Source organism: Saccopteryx leptura, chromosome 1, assembly GCF_036850995.1.
Source record: "Saccopteryx leptura isolate mSacLep1 chromosome 1, mSacLep1_pri_phased_curated, whole genome shotgun sequence".
Classification (NCBI taxonomy): Eukaryota; Metazoa; Chordata; class Mammalia; order Chiroptera; family Emballonuridae; genus Saccopteryx; species Saccopteryx leptura.
The window spans coordinates 58,613,898-58,636,965 of record NC_089503.1 but is presented as its reverse complement, the minus strand read 5'-3'; the positions used below and the strand labels follow the sequence as shown (position 1 = coordinate 58,636,965).

General features: G+C 46.5%; 1 protein-coding gene across 4 annotated transcripts in view; it reads left to right on the top strand.

The window, feature by feature from the left end:
* Window positions 1–22,509, top strand: part of FAM168A (family with sequence similarity 168 member A) — a 208,123-nt gene extending 185,614 nt beyond the window's left edge. For 3 of the 4 annotated variants that reach the window (XM_066368406.1, XM_066368385.1, XM_066368415.1), the window contains exons 4-9: window positions 1,715–1,741; window positions 7,253–7,378; window positions 13,672–13,814; window positions 15,663–15,837; window positions 18,741–18,871; window positions 19,546–22,509. In XM_066368406.1, coding sequence (XP_066224503.1) covers window positions 1,715–1,741; window positions 7,253–7,378; window positions 13,672–13,814; window positions 15,663–15,837; window positions 18,741–18,853 — 584 coding nt within the window. In that variant the 3' untranslated portion in view covers window positions 18,854–18,871; window positions 19,546–22,509. The remainder of the gene's footprint in view (window positions 1–1,714; window positions 1,742–7,252; window positions 7,379–13,671; window positions 13,815–15,662; window positions 15,838–18,740; window positions 18,872–19,545) is intronic. The other variant, XM_066368395.1, reaches the window with a different exon arrangement.
* Window positions 22,510–23,068: the final 559 nt, after the last annotated feature.

Here is a 23,068-nt window from a genome sequence, read left to right as displayed (position 1 = left end):
TTTAATTTAAACAAAACTTCAGCCCTCATCAAACTTGATTTTCCCCAGTTTTGTAGTTTGAAAAGTCAACACAGTCGACCTGGAACGCTGAGGTTGCCGGTTCAAATCCCTGGGCTTGCCTGGTCAAGGCACATACAGGAAGCAACTTTTACCTGTAGATGCTTCCTGCTTCTCCCCCATCTTTCTCACTCTCCCGCTCTTTCTCTTTCTCTCTCCCTCCTCTATCCAAAAATCAATAAATAAAATCTAAAAAAAAAAAATTAAAGAAAATAAAGTCAACACATTTTAAGGCTATGACTAAACCAACCCAAAGCATTTTCTTAGGAACCTACAAAATCCATCAGAAAAGGTAGGATTAGCTCGTTTGTATCAGACCCAAGCTGAGAGTTGGAAGGCCAGGGTTATAGTGCTTGTGGGTGCGTGCACGTGTGCTCACACACACTGGTCTGTTTCACATACACACACACACTCACACGAGATCTGTTTGTATATTGTGAGGCTGGCGTCTGCCCTCACCAGCTCTCCTGACTGCAGTGGGAGAGCTCCTGCTGTGGAGGAACCAATTGGCTCAAGGACAGAGAGGACACTGGAGGTTACTTTCAGCTTCCTGCCAGAGCCAGCCATTTGTGATACCAGAGTTGCCTGCGGGGGTAGAAACCTGCACAGGAGCCAGGCTCTCAGGTTTAAATTCTTCTCAGCTTCTTCAAGGAGACCAAGAAATTGTTTCAGAAAGAGGTATTTTTAGCAGCTCTGAGTACCCTAATATGTCATCTGTCCCCAGGATGGAGGGGAACGTTTCATTGGTTTGAAGGTAATGTTGGTACTTGGGAGCTTTTTTCCAAGCTCTTAATGACTTCAGGAGTCTAGTATAGTATTTAAGAACTCTTTGCCAATCCTCCCCCCAAAAGGTATGTGACGCTTATTTTCAGAATCTGGAGACCAAAGGATGTGCCTTGCAAGAAATCTGTAAATCATTTTCATCTATTGGTCTCACTTGATTTCATAGCAGCCTTGTAAAGTACAAATATATTATTTCCATGTGACATACAGTGATCCTGGGGAAAGGCAAAGGGAATGATTTGTGTTTTCTGAACACCTGTCACCTTCCAGGCACTGTATAAGACATGTCGCAAACGTTAATTTTTACTTTAGTCCTGTAAGTTAGAGCTTCTTGCTTTCGATTTTGCTCAGTGAGGTTAAATAACTTGTCCAACATTGCTCAGCTAAAAAGCAGCGGAGCTGGGATTCAAATCCAATCACTCTGAGCCCACAGCCTGTGCTCCACCTACTGTACTCCCATTTTACCAGAGGCCACAATGATGATTTTGTCCCTGATCCTTCGTATCCTCTAGCACAAACAGTCTCTGTCATGTGTGCACTCCCTCTGCAGTACTTGGGAGAATTGAAATTTACTCTAGCACGGAGGAGTGAAGCGCAGGAGCTCGAGCTTGTTCACAGGCAGGCAGCCTCTGGGTCAGCTGTCTGGAAGGTGCCATGGCATCCAGGGAGGTGCCCTTCCTCAACGAACGGGCTTTTCTGGGTGGCAAGTCTGTCACTCCCCTCCAGGGAGTGACACCCTCTTTCCTTTTCCCTGATTCTTGTGTAGCTTGGGGTAAACTGCTAACTTGAGACAAAATCTGTTTTTGTAACTGCAATGTGTACTACTTTGCACAAATTCTTAGTGGTAATTTCAACTAACATTTCTATCCAACAGAGTTTCAGTTCCTGCATTCAGCGTATGGTAGGAGAGCTATTTTTCCTCATATGTATTATGGCCTATGAATGTGTTACCTTGTAACAACGGTAGATACCCTCTCCTTTTCCTCCCCAGATCCCATCCTCTAGGCTTGGGCTCCCCCAGGTGGCTCAGCAGCAGTTCCTAAAGCATGCAGGAACATGTCTGATGGTGCAAAATCATGGGTTGGAGACACACACTAACCGTCCCCTAGGGCAGCAGTAAAGGATCATGGCACTAAAAGGCGTCTGTCCCCTTCCTCACCTCCGGGGTCCCCATCTGACCTAGGAGAGAAACCTTCACCCCAACTTGGCTGCTGAATTCAAACAAGTGAACAAAAATTCCTGGGCCAGTATGGCTCCTCTGGCGGCTTTGTGGCAGCCCCTTAGAGGAGTACCTTGATTATGCCTGTAAGAACCCCCCCAAAACCAGTCTGCCCCAGGGTCAGATCCTTCAACCCCATTGGCAGTCTGACATGTTTGAAGACCTGGTTGACTTAAGATACAATCTGTTTCCTTAGCCCAGATCCTGAGCTCTGGATCTTTTTCAGGGCATTTTCCTGGGTGGAGAGAAGTGAGGGTCAAGTGTGCTAAAATGAACAAGGGACCAGAGCTGGGTTCTCTGGGCAGTGTGGACTCCAGGCCCAAGGCACCACAGGAACTTCTGGGCACCTGTGAGGGTCCCAGCAGTGTAACTTGACTAGGTCCTTTTTGTTACAGACAGGAAGGGACCATGGGAGGGACTTGCCACTTTCACACCCTCACCTGGGCTGCTCAGAATAATGTTTTTGTAAAATCTCTGTGTACCTTCTCAACTTTTACCCTTAAATTATTTGGATGTTGAATACTGAATTTGTGTGTGGCACATCTTCCAGGAGATGAGCTGTGAAATTTTTGCCACTGCTGTGGGCTGTGTGATCTTGGGCAATTTGCTAATGTCTCCAGGCCAAAGAAAATGCGTTTTATTCCAGATGATTTCTGAAGTCCCTTTAAATGCTAATAGCCTGTCCTTTTATGTTATTATTTTAGTTTCGCTAGTTGACTTGTTTCTCCTATCTTTTATGGGGAGTCATTTTTTTGTTTGCCTCAGGATATATGAACTTGGACAGAAGAATGTGGGAGAAGCTGCTGCGCTTCCCCACCCTTCCAGTTACAGCACCCACAGTTCTATACCAGGCCCTAAGCTTGGCAGATTCAAAGACCAATTAGGATCCTTGTTCTCAAGGAGCTCTCAGTTTAGTGGGAGAGGCAGAGAAGCCTGCTTCTGAGAATTACAGAGACTGGGATAGTGAACCTGGGACTGTGATCTGTGAAGGGGCTGTGGCCAAGGAGCGGGGAAAGAAAAGACTTCATAGTAGAGATAGATGAGTCTTCAGCTTATGATTGATAAATTTAAAAATGTTTACAAGGTAGCATCTGAGGAATGTCTGGGCCAGGAAGAGTGAGCATTGTGAACAAAAATACAGAAATGTGACATTCCTTGGCATATTCTAGGAATGATAAACAATTTGTATGGCAGTAGTACAGAGATGGAGAGTGAGAACAAGGAGAGAGTCTAGAGAGACCATAGGACTAGGTCATGAAGGCCCTTGAATGCCACACAAGGAGGTCAGCCATCAGCCTATAGGCAGTAGACAACCATGGAATATTTTTAAGAAAGGTTTTGTGATTGGGTTTAGGTTTCAGAAATATCAGTCTAAGTGCAGCTTGGAGATTATAATTGGCAGTTTTAAAACAAAAAGGACAGCGAGGAAACAGTTGCAATGTTCAGGGGAGAGAGGATTAGAGTTTAAATTAGAGCTATCCAGCCTGACCTGTGGTGGCGCAGTCCTTGGGGTGTTGACCTGGAATGCTAAGGGTTGCCCGGTTAAGGCGCATATGAGAAGCAACTAAGAGTTGATGCTTCCTGCTCCTCTCCTCCCCGCTTTTCTCTCTCAAATCAATAAATCTTTAAAAAAAAAAATTAGAGCTGTCTATAACTGTGGGGATGGAAGGAAGACAAGGCAGTTACCAGGATTAGAAACTATAAAACTGGACGACACTTTATTTTTGGTCTTCATATCAATATTATGAAGCAATCAGGGAGGGATTGTTATTGCCGTCTTATGAGACAGCAAAGTGAAGTTTAGAAAGGTTGTGACTTGCCCAAGGTCTCACAGTTAATAAGTGGCACAGCCCAGGATAGAATTCAGATTTCCTGACTTACTACATTGTTCAGGATGATGGTCCCTTGCTGCCTCTCCTCCTTGTAAGTGTGCTTAACAGACTGTTCAAGTGTCAGAGGGCGTGAGGGCCCCGTATCCGGAGAAGTGAACAACCCAGCACTGGACATGGGCAGCATGCTGTGACTGGGCCATGGCCCTTCACTGCCAAGGGTTCTCTCTCTCTCCTTCTCCCTTTCTCTCTCTCTCTTTCTCTCTCTCTCTCTCTGTTTTGCTTTCTCTTTTTCTCTTTTCTTTCTCCTTTTTTAAATTGAGGAACAACACATATCCTATAGTACATACAATGCACTAATCTCAAGTGTACAACGCAATAATATTTGACATATGTATACACTTGTATTTAACTACCACCCAGTTTAAAATACTTCTAGGAGTTGATACCTGTCATGGCAAACGAACGTGCCTGTTGGAGCAAGCTCCTCTGTTCCCATGCCTCTGAAAGGTTCAGTCGGATTGTCTTCAACCCATAGCCGAGCTCTGAATCACTACCACCAACAGAATGGGTTACTTTAAAATTTATGGAGGAGGAAGGTCATACGGTACATACAGCATGAAGAAGTCAAGCTGACAACGAATATTCTTTTTTGTTTTTAGTCTATTTCTATTTATCCAGTTATTTAAATTATTAACTATTAAATATATAAATAAATATAGAAAAGACTAAAATTTGTTTTCTTTATAAAATAAAATCAGAAGATACTTGTTTAGGAACATGTATAGTGTAGCTCACTTGATCACTTGCGAAAGACACAATCAAAGGCACAGTCGCACTTGCTTCTTCCTGGTTAATCTGGAACGTTATTTTACGGTATGCAGTGCTGTCTTGTTCACTCTCTGGTTGGCGTGTGGCTGTGTTGCATCCCCAGCTAGATCATAAGTACCTTGTGTGCGGTGACCATGACCCACGTGTGTTCCTGTCCACCGTGGCTCTCCCCTCAGTGCTGAGTGCAGGAGGCCTCAGTCACTCTTTGGTTAATTTTGATTTATTTACTTTGTCGCATAGTCCTTCAGGCTAATATCAGACTTTTGGCTTAGGAAGAAAATTATGGTCAAGTATGCACTACTTGGGGAAACAGCTGGACCGGAACTGGACCTCCAAATTCTCTGCAGCCAAATTCAGGCCTCCTGCGAGTCCCTGTGGGGTCTTGAGGGCATGGATTTGTTTTGTCTGACTTCTCAGAACTACATATTCCACCTCTAGGGAGCTGTTTTGGGTGGGCAGGGCTATCCAGCCACATGGAATGGCAGGTTCTAAATTTGGAGACATCTTGGTAAGATTTATCAGCACTAATTGGATCCTTTATTAATCCCCAACCCACACTTACCCCTGATCCTGGAAAAAGAAACCCAAGATAATTGTTTAAAACTGCCTGCCCTTGTCCTGCATTGTCTGCAAAGCCATGACTTGATGGTCCAGCAAAGGCCTGAATGGAATTCTGCTGGGTTTCCATTTCTTCTGCCAGAATTCTCCTTTTAGTGTCACTTCCCTGCCCATGATTTTCTTCTCATTTCTCAGCATCTGCTGTATATATTGCGGGCCATTAATGCAAGTGCAGGATCAGCCCATGACAGCTACATTTCTGGCGTTGGACCAGCAAACACACCAGTCCTTGGCTTCCTTCTCTGGGCCCAGTCCCTTCATGACTGAAGGAACCAGAGGCATTACCTAGTACTCAGACAGGCAGGGGGTTATGGGTTATCTTGTCCTGGACATCCTTGTTCTGATGGAATTAGAGTGTGCAGGCACACTTTCTTCTCATAAAATCCTGTCTTACCTTAGTCCCTTGTTAAAATGTTTCAAGTATATCAGACTGTTGCAGTGCAGCCCCACCTCCTTCTAATGTACTTTAAAACACCCCATATCCATGACTCCCAAGACCTTATTTGAATGTAAAAGAGAGAATGTTTCTCCTCTCGTGTTTGAAAGTGTATCAAGGGAAATATCTAAAATGTTAGGCATTTCTCCCCTTTGAAACCCTATTTCCTCTCTCCTTCCCCACAGGATATCATGAAGGTAAGTTTTTTTGTTTTTGTTTTTGTTTTTTGGGGGTTCTTTTTTTAATTATTCCTACTTCTAAAACATGAAGCATCATCCTCCAAATTTTTCAAGCCTAGTTTTGAGTCAGCCTGGGAAGTCTGTAGATTTCTTTCAAACTGAGCTCTCCTCATCTCTATTTCACACCTGCTTCAAGTTTGACATTTACTTTCTTAATGGTCCAAAAGATCACCTGTAATTTATGAGGAGATATCTCAAAGTGAGGGAGGTACCAGTAACCCCTCAGCAGGAGGTATAAAGGGTGTGCAAGGAGTTTGTCTCTCTGGCGCCAGCCGGGCATACAGGAGGAATGAGCAGGGAATGCCCACTGGCAAACATGGGCCTTCTAAGCTGCCAGGCTCAGTCCTTTAAAACAGATGGCAGTCCAGCAAGGTTCATGTCATGTGGTAGTTTGGGGTCTCTCTTTGAAAGCAACTTATTAAATACACCTCAGCCCTGGCCGGGTAGCTCACTTGGTTAGTGTCATCCCAACACACCAAGGTTGCAGGTTCAAGTCCCCGGTCAGGGCACATACAAGAATCAACCAATTTGACCTGTGGTGGCGCAGTGGATAAAGCGTCGACCTGAAACTTGAGGTCACCAGTTCAAAACCCTAGGCTTGCCTGGTCAAGGCACATATGGGAATTGATGCTTCCTGCTCCTCCCCTCTTTTCTCTCTCTCTCTCCCCCCTCTAAAATGAATAAATAAAATCTTTAAAAAAAGAATCAACCAATGAATGCATAAACGGAACAACAAATCAACATTTCTCTTTTATCTCTCTCTAAAACCAATTAAAAATAAATAAGTCAATAAAAACAAACAAATAAGTACATACACCTCCAGATGAGATTTCAGGCATTAAAAGAGTACTCGATTGATTAGGCCCAATATATAGTCAAAGGCTCCAAGTTACTACACATTTTTGAGAAAGCAGCTCACATATATCCAGAGCTTTAGGCTCGAGTGTCATACAACAGAGGCTGTATTCACAGGCATCTTCATGGTTTTAGTAGTGGGTGGAAAATTCTGACTTTCCTAATTTAGTTTAAACTCAGATATCCTAGATTTCACATCATTTGGAAGCTTACCTCAGCACTCACAACCACCTGCCCAACTCAGAAAGGCTGAACCGTCCTGCGTGTCTGAACAGGGCCCTTTGAGTTATGTTTCTGTCCAGCCCAAGACCCTTGCTTTGTGTCTGTGATTGGTGGTGCCCACTTCTTGTTTCTGCCTAATGCCATTCTTGTGTCTTCCCTTAAGCAACTCTGCTGATGAAACAGGCCTGGCCACAGAACTCATCTTCCTGTGGCACGGAAGGCACCTTCCACCTCCCAGTGGACACCGGGACCGAGAACCGAACTTACCAAGCATCCTCTGCGGCTTTCAGTAAATACAGCCTGTCTCCTCCTTTCCTTGTTCCCCTTGGTTGGGACTGAGTTGTCTCTTAGGAAGAAAGGAAAGGGAACTTTTAAAAGTGACATTTATAAGACACTATTTTAAGAGGTTTTTATACCCACACAAAAAAATTGGCCCTCCTCACACCAGAAAGGTCATCCTTTTTGCTCATGCAGCTAGTTTTAGGGAGTTACAAAGCAGTGAGGGAGGGAGCAGGAAGTGCTCACCTGGCCCACAGGTTATTATATTTCAAGGGAAAGCACAGAAGGAACATTTGAACCTCTGCCTGTGGACCCTTAGACAGAGAGGACTCCTCCAGCTAGCACAGGGTTTTCCAGCCTTGGAACAATGGACGCCTGTTGTGGGAAGCTCTCCCATGCATTGTAGGATGCTTGGAGGCATCCCTGGCCTCCTCCCGCAGTATGCCTGTAGCAAGCCCTCGTTATGGCAATCAAGAATGTCTCTAAACATTGCTAAATATCCCCTGGGAGACCAAAGACCCCAGTGCCTGTCTCTAAAGTTGTTCCAGCCGGGGCTGGACAAGGACTGGGTGGGATGTTGTAACCAGGCCCCATAGTGTGTGATTCAGTGGATTATTAATCTATTAAAAAAGTAGATTAGAAGAATATATGGTATGTCTTTTTTATTTAATATACCCAGTGTTATTTTCCTTTTAGTTACCATTGCTCCTGGATGTCAACATCAGCTTATGTTTTTATATAGCATGATTCTCACCTTTTGGAGAATATGCTTTCATAATCACCCGCTCATTTAATCCATACTGCAGTTTTATTATTTGGGTATATTTTTATTTCAGTTTGAAAGCTAAGGCTCAGAAAGGTAATATACCTATTGCCATCCAACAAGCGGCACAATTAGTAAAAGGTATTACCCAAGTTAAGTTGCTATTACTGTCTTTTTTCTTGAGATTGATTGTACTCTTTAAAAGAAGGATGGCAGCAGTAGGGTTTTCTTCAGATACCTGTGGCATTATGTATGTAAATGGGCATGGACATATATATTCTCCCCTAGATCTATACCTATGGATATTGATGCTTATAGACACATCTGCTATAATGCAGCAGAAAGAGGCCTGGAGTGGAAAGACCAAGAGTTGATTCTAGATTTAGTGTGTGTAACGTTGGACAATTCATTTCCATGCTTTGGACCTTGGTTTTTCCAGCTGTAAAATAAGGAGGATATTCTGGGTCATCTTTAAAGTTCTCTGTAGCTGTTAGACGGATTCTATCACATTGGTGCTGGGTACTCAATATCCTCCACTCTAGCAGGGACCTCCTCCCTAGCTGCCCTGACCAGTAGTTGGCCCACTAGCCTTTGCTCACACATGTCCAGATATGGGGTTGCTCATTTCCTCCAGAACAACCCTTCTCGCAGTGAGAAAGTCTGAGTATTAGAAGGCTTTGCCTTCTATGTTGAAATCTTCCTGTAGTCCCATTGAAATGTCTAGTAGTATATCCTCCTGCTCTCTCACAGGTTATTATAGTCCCCTCATTAAGCAAGTAATGTATGAACCTGTGTAACTTTTAAATAGAGGTTGGATTGACTGACCCTCCCATACCCATTAGGGTTCCTCCCAGCACACAGATTTTCTGGTTTCTAATGCCACAGAAAATTCAGGGCACTTTAATAAATTCAATTTAATTTCACCAACACTTGCTAATCCTGTTTGTAATTAGGTTTCCCTCTTACTTATTCAGCACTTTCTTGTTCAGCTACCAACAAGGAGACTTGAGGGTCAAGGCAAGAATCAGATATAGAGCTTTTTCCAGACATATAAATCTAATGGTCAATAAACTGATTAATCTAAAAAGCATCCTTGATGTGAGGATCAATGCCTTTGAAGGTGTAGGGGCTCTACAATTGAAAGGGATTTATGACAGTGCAATGGATTAAAAAGATGACTGAAAGGTTTTACCTTGCTAATGTATACACTCTCTTTATTATCCTGTTTGACGGAGCCTAAAATTACAGTTAGGAACCTGAAAGAACACGGTGTCATAAACTAAGCCTCTTTTAAAATAAAGCTGGGACTTCTAGTGATCAAATTCCTTTTTTTCTCTCACAGTACTGTCTTTAGTGAAATGATATCACGAAGGCTAATATATCAAGTGCCCAACATTGGACCACAGAGACCTATAACTCAGAAAGGAGTTCTGCCCAGGGCATGGTAAACCCTGAACTCTGGGCCCAGGTCTGCACTGATTTGCTGTGCAATTTTGAGGAAGTCTCTGTCCCTCTGGACTCCCAAGTGCTTCATCTCAAGCAGAGAGCATTGAATTCAAGTCTGTAATGTCTTTAAGCATAGCTAGCGTTCCAAACACTTAACTGTGACATTCAGACTTACCTAGAACTCTTTTAAGGAGAGCCAGGCCTCCCATGAGTGAGTGGAGTCTAAGTTCATTTGAGCAAAATGCATGAGGTTTTTTTGCATCAAACCCAACAGCTTCTTTTACTTAGATGCTCAAAGTAATGAATTTTGTGATGCTCAAGGTAGGCTGGGCCACAGCCCAAGAAATTTTCCAGTGATACTCAAGGGTATAAACAGGACCACCAGTCAGTTGTAGAAGGTCCTCAGCAATGATTTCCTTAGAAATACTCAGACTTAGAATGTCAGCACTAGAAAGGTCCCTCTAATACTATCTAATCCAAATAGGGGTATTTCTTGAGAAAAGAATTGACCTGACTCGCCAACAGGGCCAAGGATGGGGTCCCAGGGCAGTTTCTGCAGCCTTCTGACATAAAACCTTGAGAACCATTGTAGGTACAGGGAACAAGACTGAGTCCCAAGTCCTTATGAGCAGTTGCTTGCTTGCTCGCCTGCTCACTCAGCATTTGTTCATTATCTCATCTATGAGACGTTTGTGTGGGTCCTAATGATCTCTGTGATCCCTTCTGGCTCTGCAGTTCTACTTCTCCCTTCTCAGACTGTCTGGACAAACAAGCAGGGCCTTCTGCAGCATCATCATTTTGGCTGCCAAGTGTGTTTTGGCAACTGATTTGTATTCTGAGTATGTGTGTGTCTTCATTTTGTAACATGAAAAAAGGGAAACATCCTCACACAGGGTTATTCTTAGATGTGGAAACCAAATTCTACTGCACTGTCTTGGAGCCTTTTGATTTTCCTCAGAGGGATTATCTCAACACTGAAAGCTGGTTGTCCTTGTGGTGCAGAGGGATGCATGCAGCTTCCCCAGGGGAACAGAATTCCAGAGCACATTCTTAGGGAGCATAAAGGAGAGTCACCAGGCCCTGGCCAGTTGGCTCAGTGGTAGAACATTGGCCCAGAATGTAGATGTCCCAGGTTCAATTCCTGGTCAGAGCATGCAGGAGAAGCGACCATCTGCTTCTCCACCCCTCCCCCTCCCCTCTCTCTCTCTCTCTCTCTCTCTCTCTCTCTCCCTCTCTCTCTCTCTCCCTCTCTCTCTCTCCCTCTCTCTCTCTCCCCTTCTTTCTCTTTCTTTGCCTCCCACAGCCATTGCTCAATTGGTTCGAGAGCATTGGCCATAGGCTCTGAGGATGGCTTCGTGGAGCCTCCACCTCAGGTGCTAAAAATAGCTTGGTTGCAAGCATGGCTACAGATGGGCAGAGCATCGGCCTCAGATGGAGGTTGCTGAGTGGATCTTGGTTGGGGCGCATGTGGGATTCTCTCTCTATCTCTCTTCCTCTCATTGGAAAAGAAGAAAAAAAAAAAGTCACCAATATTGTTGGCTTGTTAACTTTAAAGTCCTAAAATGATGGCATTTTATATAATTTTAGAATCATAGATTGCTGGGGTCTCTGTTTCAAGTTGGATCATGCCATGGAAGTCGTCATTTAACTTCTGATCTACTCTCATCTTTCTGACCAGTTTCTGCTCATACACCCCCAGGACAGGAAGCCCAGTATCTCCCTGTACAGTGAGAGAAAAAGAATAATTGCTATCCTTTATGAAGTGCTTTTAATGTACTGGGCACTATTCTAAGGGTAAGGGCTTTGCACTTATTAATGTATTTATCATAGTAGTCCAAAGTAAGTACTATCATTACACCCTCCCCCATTTTATAGGTGAGGAGACTGATATATTCCACAGCTGTTAAGTAGCAAGGCTGGGGTTTGGACCTGGCAGTCAGTCTGGCTCTAGACTACTTGTGGCCATTACTCTGTGCTGGATAGCTTTCGGAGACAGGCATCTTAGGATTTGGGGGTATCATGCTGTCCTGTAGAAGAGAGATGTTCTTCGCTCTGGTAGGATTCCCCATACCTTGTTTTATCCTTTTAAATCATGAGCCAGGAAAGATAATAAATATTTTAGGCTTTTCAGGCAATATGGTCTCTGTTACAACTACCATTGTAGTTATATGTAAATGAACAGGCATGGCTTTGCTACCATAAAACTTTATTTACCAAAACAGACTACTATTACCAAAAACTGTAATTTGCCTGGTTTAAATGTTGATAGTATGAATAGAAGATTCTGTGGTAAAATAAATTTGGGAGTGGTCTCCTGTACATCCCTGTCGTAGAGATTCACAGTTCATCCTGTCATTTCAAAATTCCTCAGGGTCATGGAATAAAAAACCACCATGTTTATCTCTATTTTACATTGTTGCTTTCTTTTTTTCTTTTCTTTTTTCTTCTCTCTCTCTCTCTCTCTCTCTCTCTCTCCTCCCTCCCTCCTTTCCTCTTTCCCTCCTTTTCTTTTTTCTTCTTTCTGCAAGATAAGATTAAGATCCTTAATTAAGATTAAGATGATTAAGATCCTTTGGAATCATAGTCCCTTGTGTCCTCTTGGGACATGACCAACCCCCTTTGTTTTACAGAGAAGTAAACTGTGTCTCTCGGTGAAGTACACCTCAGATCTCTCCTCCTAGATGTCTGCACACCTAGGCTCCATCTTCCCCTACAGTGTCTGCTTCTCCTCCTGTGACCACCTCTCATGATTACCTCTGCAGTGTAGAAACTTGGAGGAGCCTGCTGTGGACTTCTCCCTCAGCTGACTCACACCTCCTCTTGCAGTTAGCTTCTAGTTCTTATCATTGCTCCCTTCTCTTTCATGTATTATTTCCACTCCCTCTTCATTGCTTATTTCCCAAGTGTATTTGACTACAATATTGGTTTCTCATGGAACTGTGGATCTCCAGGTGGAAAGTTAAATGACATGATTTGGGGGAAAGAACAGGACATACTCTGTGGTGCCTTTGTGGGGACTAAACAGCAGCTCCCATATCCTACCAACTGATTCGGGACCTGGGGCACCACACCAGAGCTGTGATGTGGACCAAGAGAGATTTGTGACAGTATGTCACTGTCCCTTCATCTCAGAAAGGAGAAGGTCCTGTAAAGGCTTGCCTTTTCGAGCCCCAGGATTCCCTTGTATAGATCCTTGAGTTCCGTACAGTCATTCATTTGTGATTCTTTATTCCTGAATGATGCATGTTTCAGGTTTTTCCTGTGAACGTAGAATCTGAGTTTCTTTTCCAGAGGATTCAGAGGCAGCAGTTTATTTGAATGGCTGATTGTGATTTTGTGGGGGCCTGACTTCTCAGCCTCACCCCCAGCTTTTGTCTACCCTGCTGTTACCCTCATGGTCTAGGTTTCAAATTGATGTGAACCTTTGTGATTCCTGACTTCAGTCCCTCAGGCAGAGCCCAGCCCCAGGAGGAGAGGGAAGGACAGCTCTGTGGAGCAGAGTGTTTCAGCATCTCAGAAGATGAGGATCTCTGAATGGTGTTTTGTATGGAGTTTTCACCTTAAAACTTGACAGGAAAGAAGAGGGATGTAGTGGACGGAGAGAGATACAAGGGGAAAATGAAATATAAAGTAAGGGGGAAAGCAAGACAAAAAGAAACAGCAGCAGAAGATACCCTGGGTGCTTAGTGAGGAGGTAGAAAAGCAGGAAGATAGTGCAATAAAGAGCAAGCAGGTTTAGGGTTCCCCATCTGTGTGCACCTGCCTCTCCCGGCATGTAGCTCAATCCCAGACTGTCTGAGCTGCAAGGGTCCCTTAGGAGATCATCTGGTTCCATCTGTTATTTTATTGATGAGAACCCTGAGACCCAGAGAAATAAAAGATGCCATAATCACGTGCAGCCCTGTGCACCAGGACTGAGGGAGTTGCCTCTGGGACCAGGGCTCTCTGGTTGGAGCCCTGTTCTCTGTTCTCATCTATGTTTCCAGCCTGGATTCAGCCCGTTCTTGTCTGGGAAGTCATGACTGGGACCTGCTGCCTTCCAGCAATGCTGTTCTGCCAACTAATTGGAAGTCTCTCTTATTGCTTTGGTACAGGATATACTGCGGGGACACCATACAAGGTCCCACCGACTCAGAGTAATACTGCTCCGCCCCCCTACTCCCCATCACCCAACCCCTATCAGACGGCCATGTATCCAATCAGAAGTGCCTACCCCCAGCAGAATCTGTATGCCCAGGTAGGTGCATGCGGAAGCCTGGGTCCACCTTTTCTGCAGGTAAAGTTGCCACCAGCCTGGATGGGTGGGTGTGGGTAAGAAAGAAAAGGAAGGAATGTTTATGGCTCTGGCCAGCTGTCATTGTTCTGTCACTGAAGCAAATCTCTGCCATCTGCACACCCTTTCATTCCACCTCAGCCTTGGGGTGGGGTGGCACTCAAACACCTAGATTAGTGGAGCCCAGAATGCCAGAGGGGCAAGGGCCCTTGGAGATCATCTAGTGCAACTCCTTTCTATACAGGTGGGGAACCTGAGACCCAGAGAGCAGAGTGGCTTGGCTAAGATCACACAGGGAGCTCTTGCCCCTTATGTGGGTACCTCTCCCACCCCCCACATCTCCCCTTCCTTGATAAAGTCTATGAGCTTGAGTGGGGAGGAGATAACTGCTCTGGCTCTGCCCCAGTTTCCTGTGTGACCTTGGGCTTGTTTCCCCCCGTGCCGCAGCGCCCCATCTGGCCCCTTCAACCAGAGAGTGTGTGCACTCTGAGGGGATGGCTACTCATGGCACATTTTTCTGGAGTGATAATTCTATGTGAGATTTTAGTAGTAAGGAGAACACTTTTTTTTTTTTTTTTTTTTTTCTTCTTTTCCAAGTGAGAGGAGGGGAGATACAGGGACAGACTCCGCATGTGCCCTGACTGGGATCCACTCAGCAATCCCAATCTGGGGCTGTTGCTCTGCCTATCTGAGGCCCTGTTTACAACTGAGCTATTTTTAGCCCCTGAGGTGGAGCCTCCACAGAGCCATCCTCAGTGCACGGCCAGGGCCAATGCACACAAGCCAATCAAACCATGGCTGCAGGAGGGAAAGAGAGAGAGAGGGGAGGGGAAGGGGTAGAGAAGCAGATAGTCACTTCTCCTGTGTGTCCCGACTGGGAATTGAACCTGGAACATCGACACACTGGGCCAACGCTCTACCACTGAGCCAACTGGCCAGGGCCCAGGGGAACACTTTTTAAATTTAGAAAGTAACCATAATATAGAGCAGAATGTAAAACTTTTAAAAGAAAACAATAGGCTTGAGATAAAGTTTTCTTGTTTATGGTAGGCTGCTTTGCATTATGCTCTCAGACCTCTGGGGTTACAAACCACATTCTGAAACTCTTGTTATGATTTAGTAGAAACACTTAAGAAGCTCTGGATTAAGATGATCCAGGGACCCCTGGCTACTCCCCCCAAGGGTCATCAGGCTTATGAGCTTTGGCAGCAGGAAGCAGCCACGTGACCCAGGGAGTGGGAAGTCACCTAAACCATTGTCTGCATCCTCACCTTTTTTCCTAAAGGCAAATAGGTAGTAAGAGACAATGCTCTGCGTTCAGGACATTTTCCCAACATGTAAGATAGCAGCATTCATGCCTGATGACACTCCCACTAGTCCTCCATGTGTATTTGCACATGCGCTGGCGTTCACCAGCCTTGCACACGTCTTCCTTCACTTAGTGATCGTGGCCCTGCCTTTACATGTTAGGCAGCTTATAGAGCACATTGCAATAAAATACAGTTTAAAATGATAAAATGTTAAGGGAGTAGAGCTCTTGCCTTGTTAGATCATCCTAGCATCCCTAGAAGCAAGGCGGGGCAGGGTTGGAGCCTTACTTTTCAGACCAGAGGCTGAGCCCACCACTGTTTGTCCACAGTTGCATGGTAAGACAGAAGCAGAGCTCCAACTGGGGTCCATACCCTCTGTCCCTAGACAGTGCTTCTCTGACCCATCCCTTAGGGTCTGGGAAGAATAAGCTCCTCACCCCCCCACCCCCGACCTCACCCCACCTCTTTAAAAGCCTGTGTGACCTCAGCCTCTCTCCCCCAGGGAGCCTACTACACGCAGCCGGTGTACGCTGCCCAGCCCCACGTCATCCACCACACCACGGTCGTCCAGCCCAACAGCATTCCCTCCGCCATCTACCCGGCACCTGTAGCCGCTCCCAGGACCAACGGCGTGGCCATGGGCATGGTGGCTGGCACTACCATGGCGATGTCAGCAGGTGAGGGCCATCTCTGTGTCAGTGTCCGTCCATCCCCCTCCAGAAACTCATGACGGTGGAAAACACAGTCCTGGGACTGACTGTAATGTAGTGCAGTGGTCCCCAACCCTCGGGCCGCGGACCGGTACCGGTCCGCAGAGAAAGAATAAATAACTTACATTATTTCTGTTTTATTTATATTTAAGTCTGAATGATGTTTTATTTTTTAAAAATGACCAGATTCCCTCTGTTACATCCATCTAAGACTCACTCTTGACGCTTGTCTTGTAAGTTCAACAATTATATTTAAAAATACCACAGTTTTTACACTGGTCACATAATTTTAGTTTGTGCATTTATCCGTCCCACCTAAAGGCCGGTCCATGAAAATATTTCTGACATTAAACCTGTCTGTGGCCCAAAAGAGGTTGGGGACACTGATGTGGCAGGAGCAGTCCTGTGCCAGGGGCTCTGGGAACCCAGAGGAAGGACCCTCTAACCATCTGCATGGATGAGCAAGATTTCACCAAGGAGGGCGTATGAGCAAGGCTTTAAAGGATGGGCAGAGGGTAACCAGGGAAATGAGAGAGGGGAGGGCAGTTCAAGCAGCAGGAATGTGGCATGTTCACAGAATGGAAGTGGTCCATGGCACTTAGAAAATAGGGGTATGCTGGAGTGGTGAACATACAATACCATATGCAGATGATGTGTTATAGTATTGAACACCTGAAACCGAGATATATATATATATTTAAACAAGTTTTATTTTATTTTTTTACAGAGACATAGTTAGAGAGAGGGATAAACAGGGACAGACAGACAGGAACGGAGAGAGATGAGAAGCATCAATCATCAGTTTTTTGTTGTGCATTGCAACACCTCAGTTGTTCACTGATTGCTTTCTCATATGTGTCTTGACCGTGGGCCTTCAGCAGACTGAGTAACCCCTTGCTCGAGCCAGTGACCTTGAGTCCAAGCTGGTGAACTTTGCTCAAACCAGATGAGCCCATGCTCAAGCTGGCGACCTCGGGGTCTCGAACCTAGGTCCTCGGCATCCCAGTCCAACGCTCTATCCACTGCGCCACCGCCTGGTCAGGCAAACTGAGATGATTTTATTAACCAATGTCACCCCAATAAATTCAATTAAAAAAAATTCTTTTTTGCCTGACCAGGCAGTGGCACAGTGGATAAAGCATCAGTCTGGGACACAAAGGATCCAGGTTTGAAACCTCAAGGTTGCCAGCTTGAGCATGGGCTCACCAGCTTGAGCTTAGGATCATAGACATGACCCCATGGTTGCTCGCTTGAGCCCAAAGGTCACTGACTTGAAGCCCAAGGTCACTTGCTTGAGCAAAAAGTCACTCGCTCTGCTGTAGCCCCCTGGTCAAGGCACATATGAGAAAGCAATCAATGGACAAGAAAGGCGCTGCAATGAAGAATCGATGTTTCTCATCTCTCTCCCTTCCTGTCTGTCTGTGCCTATCTGTCCCTCTCTGTCTCTCCCTCTGTCTCTCTTGCAAAAAAAAATTTCCCTTCTTTTCCAAGTGAGAGGGATGATAGATCCCACATACACCCCAACCAGGATCCACCCAACAACCCCCATCTTGGGCTAATACTCGATGCTCACAACAGAGCTATTTTTAGCACCTGAGAGAGCCATTCTTAGCACCCCAGGCCAGTGCGCTTGAATCAATTGAGCTGTGGCTGAGGGATAGGGAGAAAGTGAGAGAGAAAGAGAGGAGGGGTGGAGAGTGGAGAAGCAGATGGTTGCTTCCTCCTATGTGCCCTGACTGGGAATCGAACCTGGGACATCTACACACCAGGCCAATGCTCTACCACTGAGCCAACCAGCCAGAGCTAAAATTTTTAAAAAGAAGGAATATAGGGGTATGAAGTTGGAAAGGTGGCTGGAGCAGCTGGCAAAAATAAAGAGGGGGAAAGAATACCCTGAGGTAGTGAGGAGCTAGCAAAGAGGTGTAGGCAGAGGAGAAGAGGCCTGCTTTAGACCTTGTCTCCGGCTGCATGGTGGAGCAGCCTAGATGTGGAGAGGCTGGAAGCACTTGGGTCAGGGTGCAGGCTGTAATTTAGAGGAGAGGTGATGACACTAGGTCTGATTGCTGCAGGGGTTCCAGAAAGGAGAGCATGGGGTAATGTTACTTAGCAGGCAGGAGTTTAATGACCATCCAACAGTTAATTATAAGGCATGGGAAAAGCAGGAGCCCAGAAGGACCCTCTCCATTTCTGGCTCACTCCAGAAATTAGACCAGAGCCCTGTCCCTCAGGAACGTTGAGGGTAGGGGCAGGAGAGACACCAGAGGAAGAGCAGGTGTAGGAAAGTGTGCATGAGTTATATTGCAAGGAAGATGATGAGAAGACAAGGGGCTGTGAGTGGTTTTCAGAGTCCCAGCTTCTGAAGAATGAGCTGGTCAAGTGGTTGGGAGAGGGAGTGTGGGATTTTATTCTGCCCCTAATGTGAGGGCTTGTTGAGGCCTCTCACTCTCCAGAACAGGTCAGTGAGCTATTGAATGTCTGTTCGGTGCCAGCCTTGTTGTTCAGTTCCTGGAGCCCAGTTACCAATAGGTCAGACCAGAGCCCTGCCCTTAGGTACAGCTGTGTTAGTGGGAGACACAACCACGTAAACCAACTGTTACCCTCAGTATGGTGCTTCTGCAGTGAGAGGAGCATACAAGGGAGGGAGAGAAGGCCACTGGAGAAGAGTGATTGGCTGGCCCCAATCATCAGAAAAGCTTTTCCTAAGGAGATGAAACCTGGCAAGGTGGGGAAGGGCGGGTGGAGGTTCATGAGCTGGCGGGGAGGTGGGGGACCTGGGCAGAGAGCCACTGTGTGAAAGGCCACGGCCTCGTCTTCACCCTAGCCCCCTGGGACTGCCTCGTCAGCTGTGCCCCTCCCTCTCTGATGCTCAGGTACCCTGCTGACTGCGCCCCAGCACACCGCGATTGGGGCACACCCTGTCTCCATGCCAACATACCGGGCCCAAGGCACCCCTGCATACAGCTATGTGCCGCCGCACTGGTAAAGCCTGCAGCCCATTCAAGTGAGTGGGGTCCGGGGGGTGCGGTAGGAACGTGACTAAATGCTAGAACTGCTTCAGAGTCCCTGGCTTTGTCTGAAGCACAGGAGTCCGTAGGGCAGGGGACAATTACCATTTGCTCTCATGCCTAAGTTCAGTGACATCACCCTTAATAATAGCTTCACTTTACATATATTCCAGATACTTGACATATTGTCTCATAACCCCTACAGTAGCTCTGGGAAGTCAGGGTTGTGAGCTCTATTGTACAGGTAGCATCTTCACCCTGTGAAAGTGAAGAGGGGCTTTCAGCTCTGGTCCTCTAGTACTAAGTTCTATACTCTTGACCGTGTGGTCTTCACACTTCTTTTCACTGTGGGCACCATTCTTCAGCTGAAATCTTAACCTCAATCAGATGTTGGCTCTGACTGGGGCCAGACAGAGACCTCAGGCAGGCCAACCTCCACCCGTTTCCTCGCTGAAGCAGTGCCAGGGGTGTCACTTTGAAATCCTCTGCTCCACCTTCCCAGCTCTCCTGCCCTCCACACCTTCCAGGGGTTCTTGGCACTGGACAGGAAGCAGGCAGCTCTGCTGGGAAAGCACAGAGGGCTCCCAAGGGGAGGGGAGGGGTCCAGTGGCTTTCTGAGTGGCCTTGGGACTATCACTGGTGACTGCTAATGCTTCCCTTCCTCCCCCAGGTCTGGAGTCACACATTGTATGCAACTACTCAAGTCTTACACAGGTGCTGGAGCAGTTCCCTAGCAGCACCGCCTCTATTTGCAAGAAGAGACAACGGAAGTGCAAGGGTCACTTTATGCATCTTTAACGGTTTTGATTTTTAGTTTTGGTTTTTGTAAAAGCTGCTTTTTCTAATCTCCTGCCTCTCCCCACTTTCCTCCTCTTAGCCGCTGCCCTTCCAGCTTGACCCCTCCTCCCACCTGACCAGGCACTTCCCTTCTGCTCTTCTGTCCTTCCCCAAGCGCCCATTCCCCGGATCTCAGTCTAGTGGCAGGTAGAGAGTGGGGGTTTTTGCTGTGGTTCACTGAAGGCACAACAGATGTAGCCCTCGGGTCCAGGGTGGAAACTCAGAGCTGTTGAGCAGGTTACATCTTTGTGGGATTGCTTCCTTTTTTTTTTTTACTTTTCTCAAGCAAGATTAGTTTAGGACACAAATGAGATGTCTTCTGAGAACCATCACAATAGACCAAGAGCAAAGCCACCTGATTAGGTAGGAGTGTTCATAGCAGCTTAACACCCTAGGTAAGAACCTGGGAAAATCAGATTCTTTTTTGGGGAGAACTTAGGGGTGGAGGGGGGTGGCAGAGCACTGTGGGAGAACGTGGGGAGAGCGGTGCTTGCCTGCTGGCTTTGGTTTGTAAGGTCCAGCCAAATTGCCTGGGCCTAGACCCTCTGATTTGCACAGTAATGTAAACTGACCTGGCACTTCCTCAAAAGATGATTTTGACCTCAGACCTGCCAAGCAGCTGCAGGAAGGTGGGATCCCAGCCTCCCAAAAGCTTAGAAGGCCAGGTGCCCTGTGTAATCCAGACCTTGGCCTCTGAGCCTTCATGGGCCCACTCTGATGAGGAGCTACCTCCTGATTAGAGTGGGCACCTACAGCATTTCTCTCCCTTCCTTCCGCCCTTCCCAGTGCCAGACTCACCCATCTGTCCATGGAGCTGGCAGGTAGGCCAGGCTCCTGGTTACCCTTTGCCACTCATGGCCAAAGTGAAGGAACCACATTCCCAGATGGGTGCTGGCGGCTCTGAAGGTCAGAATAGTGAAGGAAAAGCAATAGCAATAAACATTTCATAGACTCATGGAACTGAAAGGACCTTTAGCAATCATCTCATCCATTCCCCTTTTTGACTGATGAGGACGCTGAGGCCTAGAGAAGAGGAAAGGACTTCCCTAGATCTTGCAGTAAATTAGCATTAAATGCAGCCTTCCTACCTAGGGGCATGTTGCCCACAAAATTTTACCTAGGGATGGATTGGCTTGGTTTTGTAAAAATTAAGTCAGCAGTGTCCGCGTCTGGTGAGCTCTGGAACAGGATATGTCTTGGGTTTTGTTTCTGTTCTTTTCCTCCATGGACTCCAAAGGCAGGGGTTGAAGACTGGGCAGAGGTTACATGGGGGCAGATGGCAGGAATAGAAATTGCAAATGAAGAAATAGCATTTGTAAATTCTGTGAAGACATCTGGAACTTTCATCCTATACCAGATTCCAGCCCTAGAATGAACAGGTGGGCTGGTGGAAAAAGAGCATCTCTGCTTTTAGTATATAGCCCTCATTCTGAGAGGAGAGGAGGCCAAGGATGAGGCCCAGGAGACATAGGATTCCCTGGGAGAAGAGGGGTCCCGGGGCAAGGAGGCCCTGCTAGTCTCAGCCAGGAGCCTTGCCCAGCACTCCTCCCCAGCACTTGGCTGGGCCAGCAATGCCCCCTAGTGGGGGCAGGGACATTTTACTGTACAAAGTGGGATCATTGATAACATTTAGGACTTTTAAAATAACATTTTCAATTTAAATTCATGCACACTTGGACACATCCCTACCCCTACCTCCCATGACTCCCTAAAGGAGGAAAAAAGTCAGGAACCCTTGGGCCAGAAGGACCTCAGAGGCTGGCTGACCCTTCCCAGGAGGGCAGCCCATCAGCATCCTCAGCCCAGAGCCAGGAGCTGGGGCCCGCCTTCCTGGCCTTCCAGGGTCGTGAAGGACCAGGACGGAGAAACCCAGCTGTTCCAAATGGTCTGTTTTAGGGTGCTGAAGAAGTTTCGTTTTAAAACAACAAAGTTTTCCAGTGTTAATCCATTTTTTTGCAAATACCTCTGCCTACTCTCTGGTTTTGTAAGGGTGGGTGAAGGTTGTTTTAGATTATGTCATACATGTTTAGAAAATGCCAAAATAACAATAATAATAATAATAGGAAACCTTTGCATTTGTCAGGTGCTTCATAGATTTCAGAGCACTTCACAGCCTTTAATTTACAGGCCCCGAGACAGAGAGAGACAGGGTCAGAGTCACTATACCCTTTTGACAAACAAGGAAACTGGTTCTGGAAGGAAAGGGGACTTGACCAGAGTGAGCAGAATGCTGCTATTTTGACAGGCTTCCCTGAGCCCTGCTGCCTCCAGATGGGCTGGAGTAGGACCACAGAGAGGGAGGAAAAAGGAGACTTAAGAATGAGCTTGTTATTTTGTTCTTTCTACACCAGTAAGTAAAAACCAACCTCTAGTACCTTGCAGTTCACAAAGCAGTTTCACATCCATCCTGTGACTTAACCCAGTGAAATAGATTATTCCTCCCATTTGATTCATAAGGAAACAAACTTGGAAAAGCAAAGAGGCTCGGTGATAAGTGGTGGAGCCACTTGAATGCCAATCTCTCTGCGGTCTCTTTCCCTCTAGTCTGACTCCATGCACAGGCTTGCAGACTGAAGCATCTGTGCTCTGCACCGTCTTGGCCCTGGTATGTGATTCAAGATGAAAGACGGGTCCCAAGCCCCTTTTGCAGTATGAGCATTGGAGCCCCAGTTCACTGGCCTAACCCTTCTGCTTGGCTGGAGATCACAGGCCTGGCCGGGTGTGGGGATTCACTGCAGAGGGACCGAGCCAGGGGCGCAGGGGCAGCAGAGTGCTTCTGGCAGGATGCGCACAGCTGGCAGGCTCACATAGGCATCATCCAAAGATACTGGGCGGCCCAGGGGTCGAGCTGGACAGAAGATCAGAGCTGGAAGGAGGCCAGCAAGCCAGAGGCCGGGGCGTGCAGACCATGAGCTGCGGCGCTGGCTCTCTCCCCCAGCTCCAGCCCTCTCCCCCGCACCACAGCTGGGTGGATCTAGTCACCGGCCAGCCCCCTGTACTTCCCCATACTTCTGTTTGACTCCCTCATTTGCCTGGGGCCTAGGGAGCTGGAACGCCCAAAGTAGTGAGAGCCTGAAACAATCTGCCACATTTTGAAAAAAAATTTAAGTTCTTTATCAAAACAAGACAGGATACTTGCTGCTGTCCTGCTCTCTCTCCTGGCAATGACCCTAAAGTGTGATACCCCCTTCCCTAAATATTGAACAGGAACACACACCTGTCCAGAGTGTTTTTCATGTACAAATACCTTGACACTGGTTGCCAAAATACCCATTTCGTAGATGGAAAAAACTAAGTCTCAGAAGGCTTTAGAGACTTGCCAAAGGTCACTGAGCTCATGAGAAAGCCAACATTTG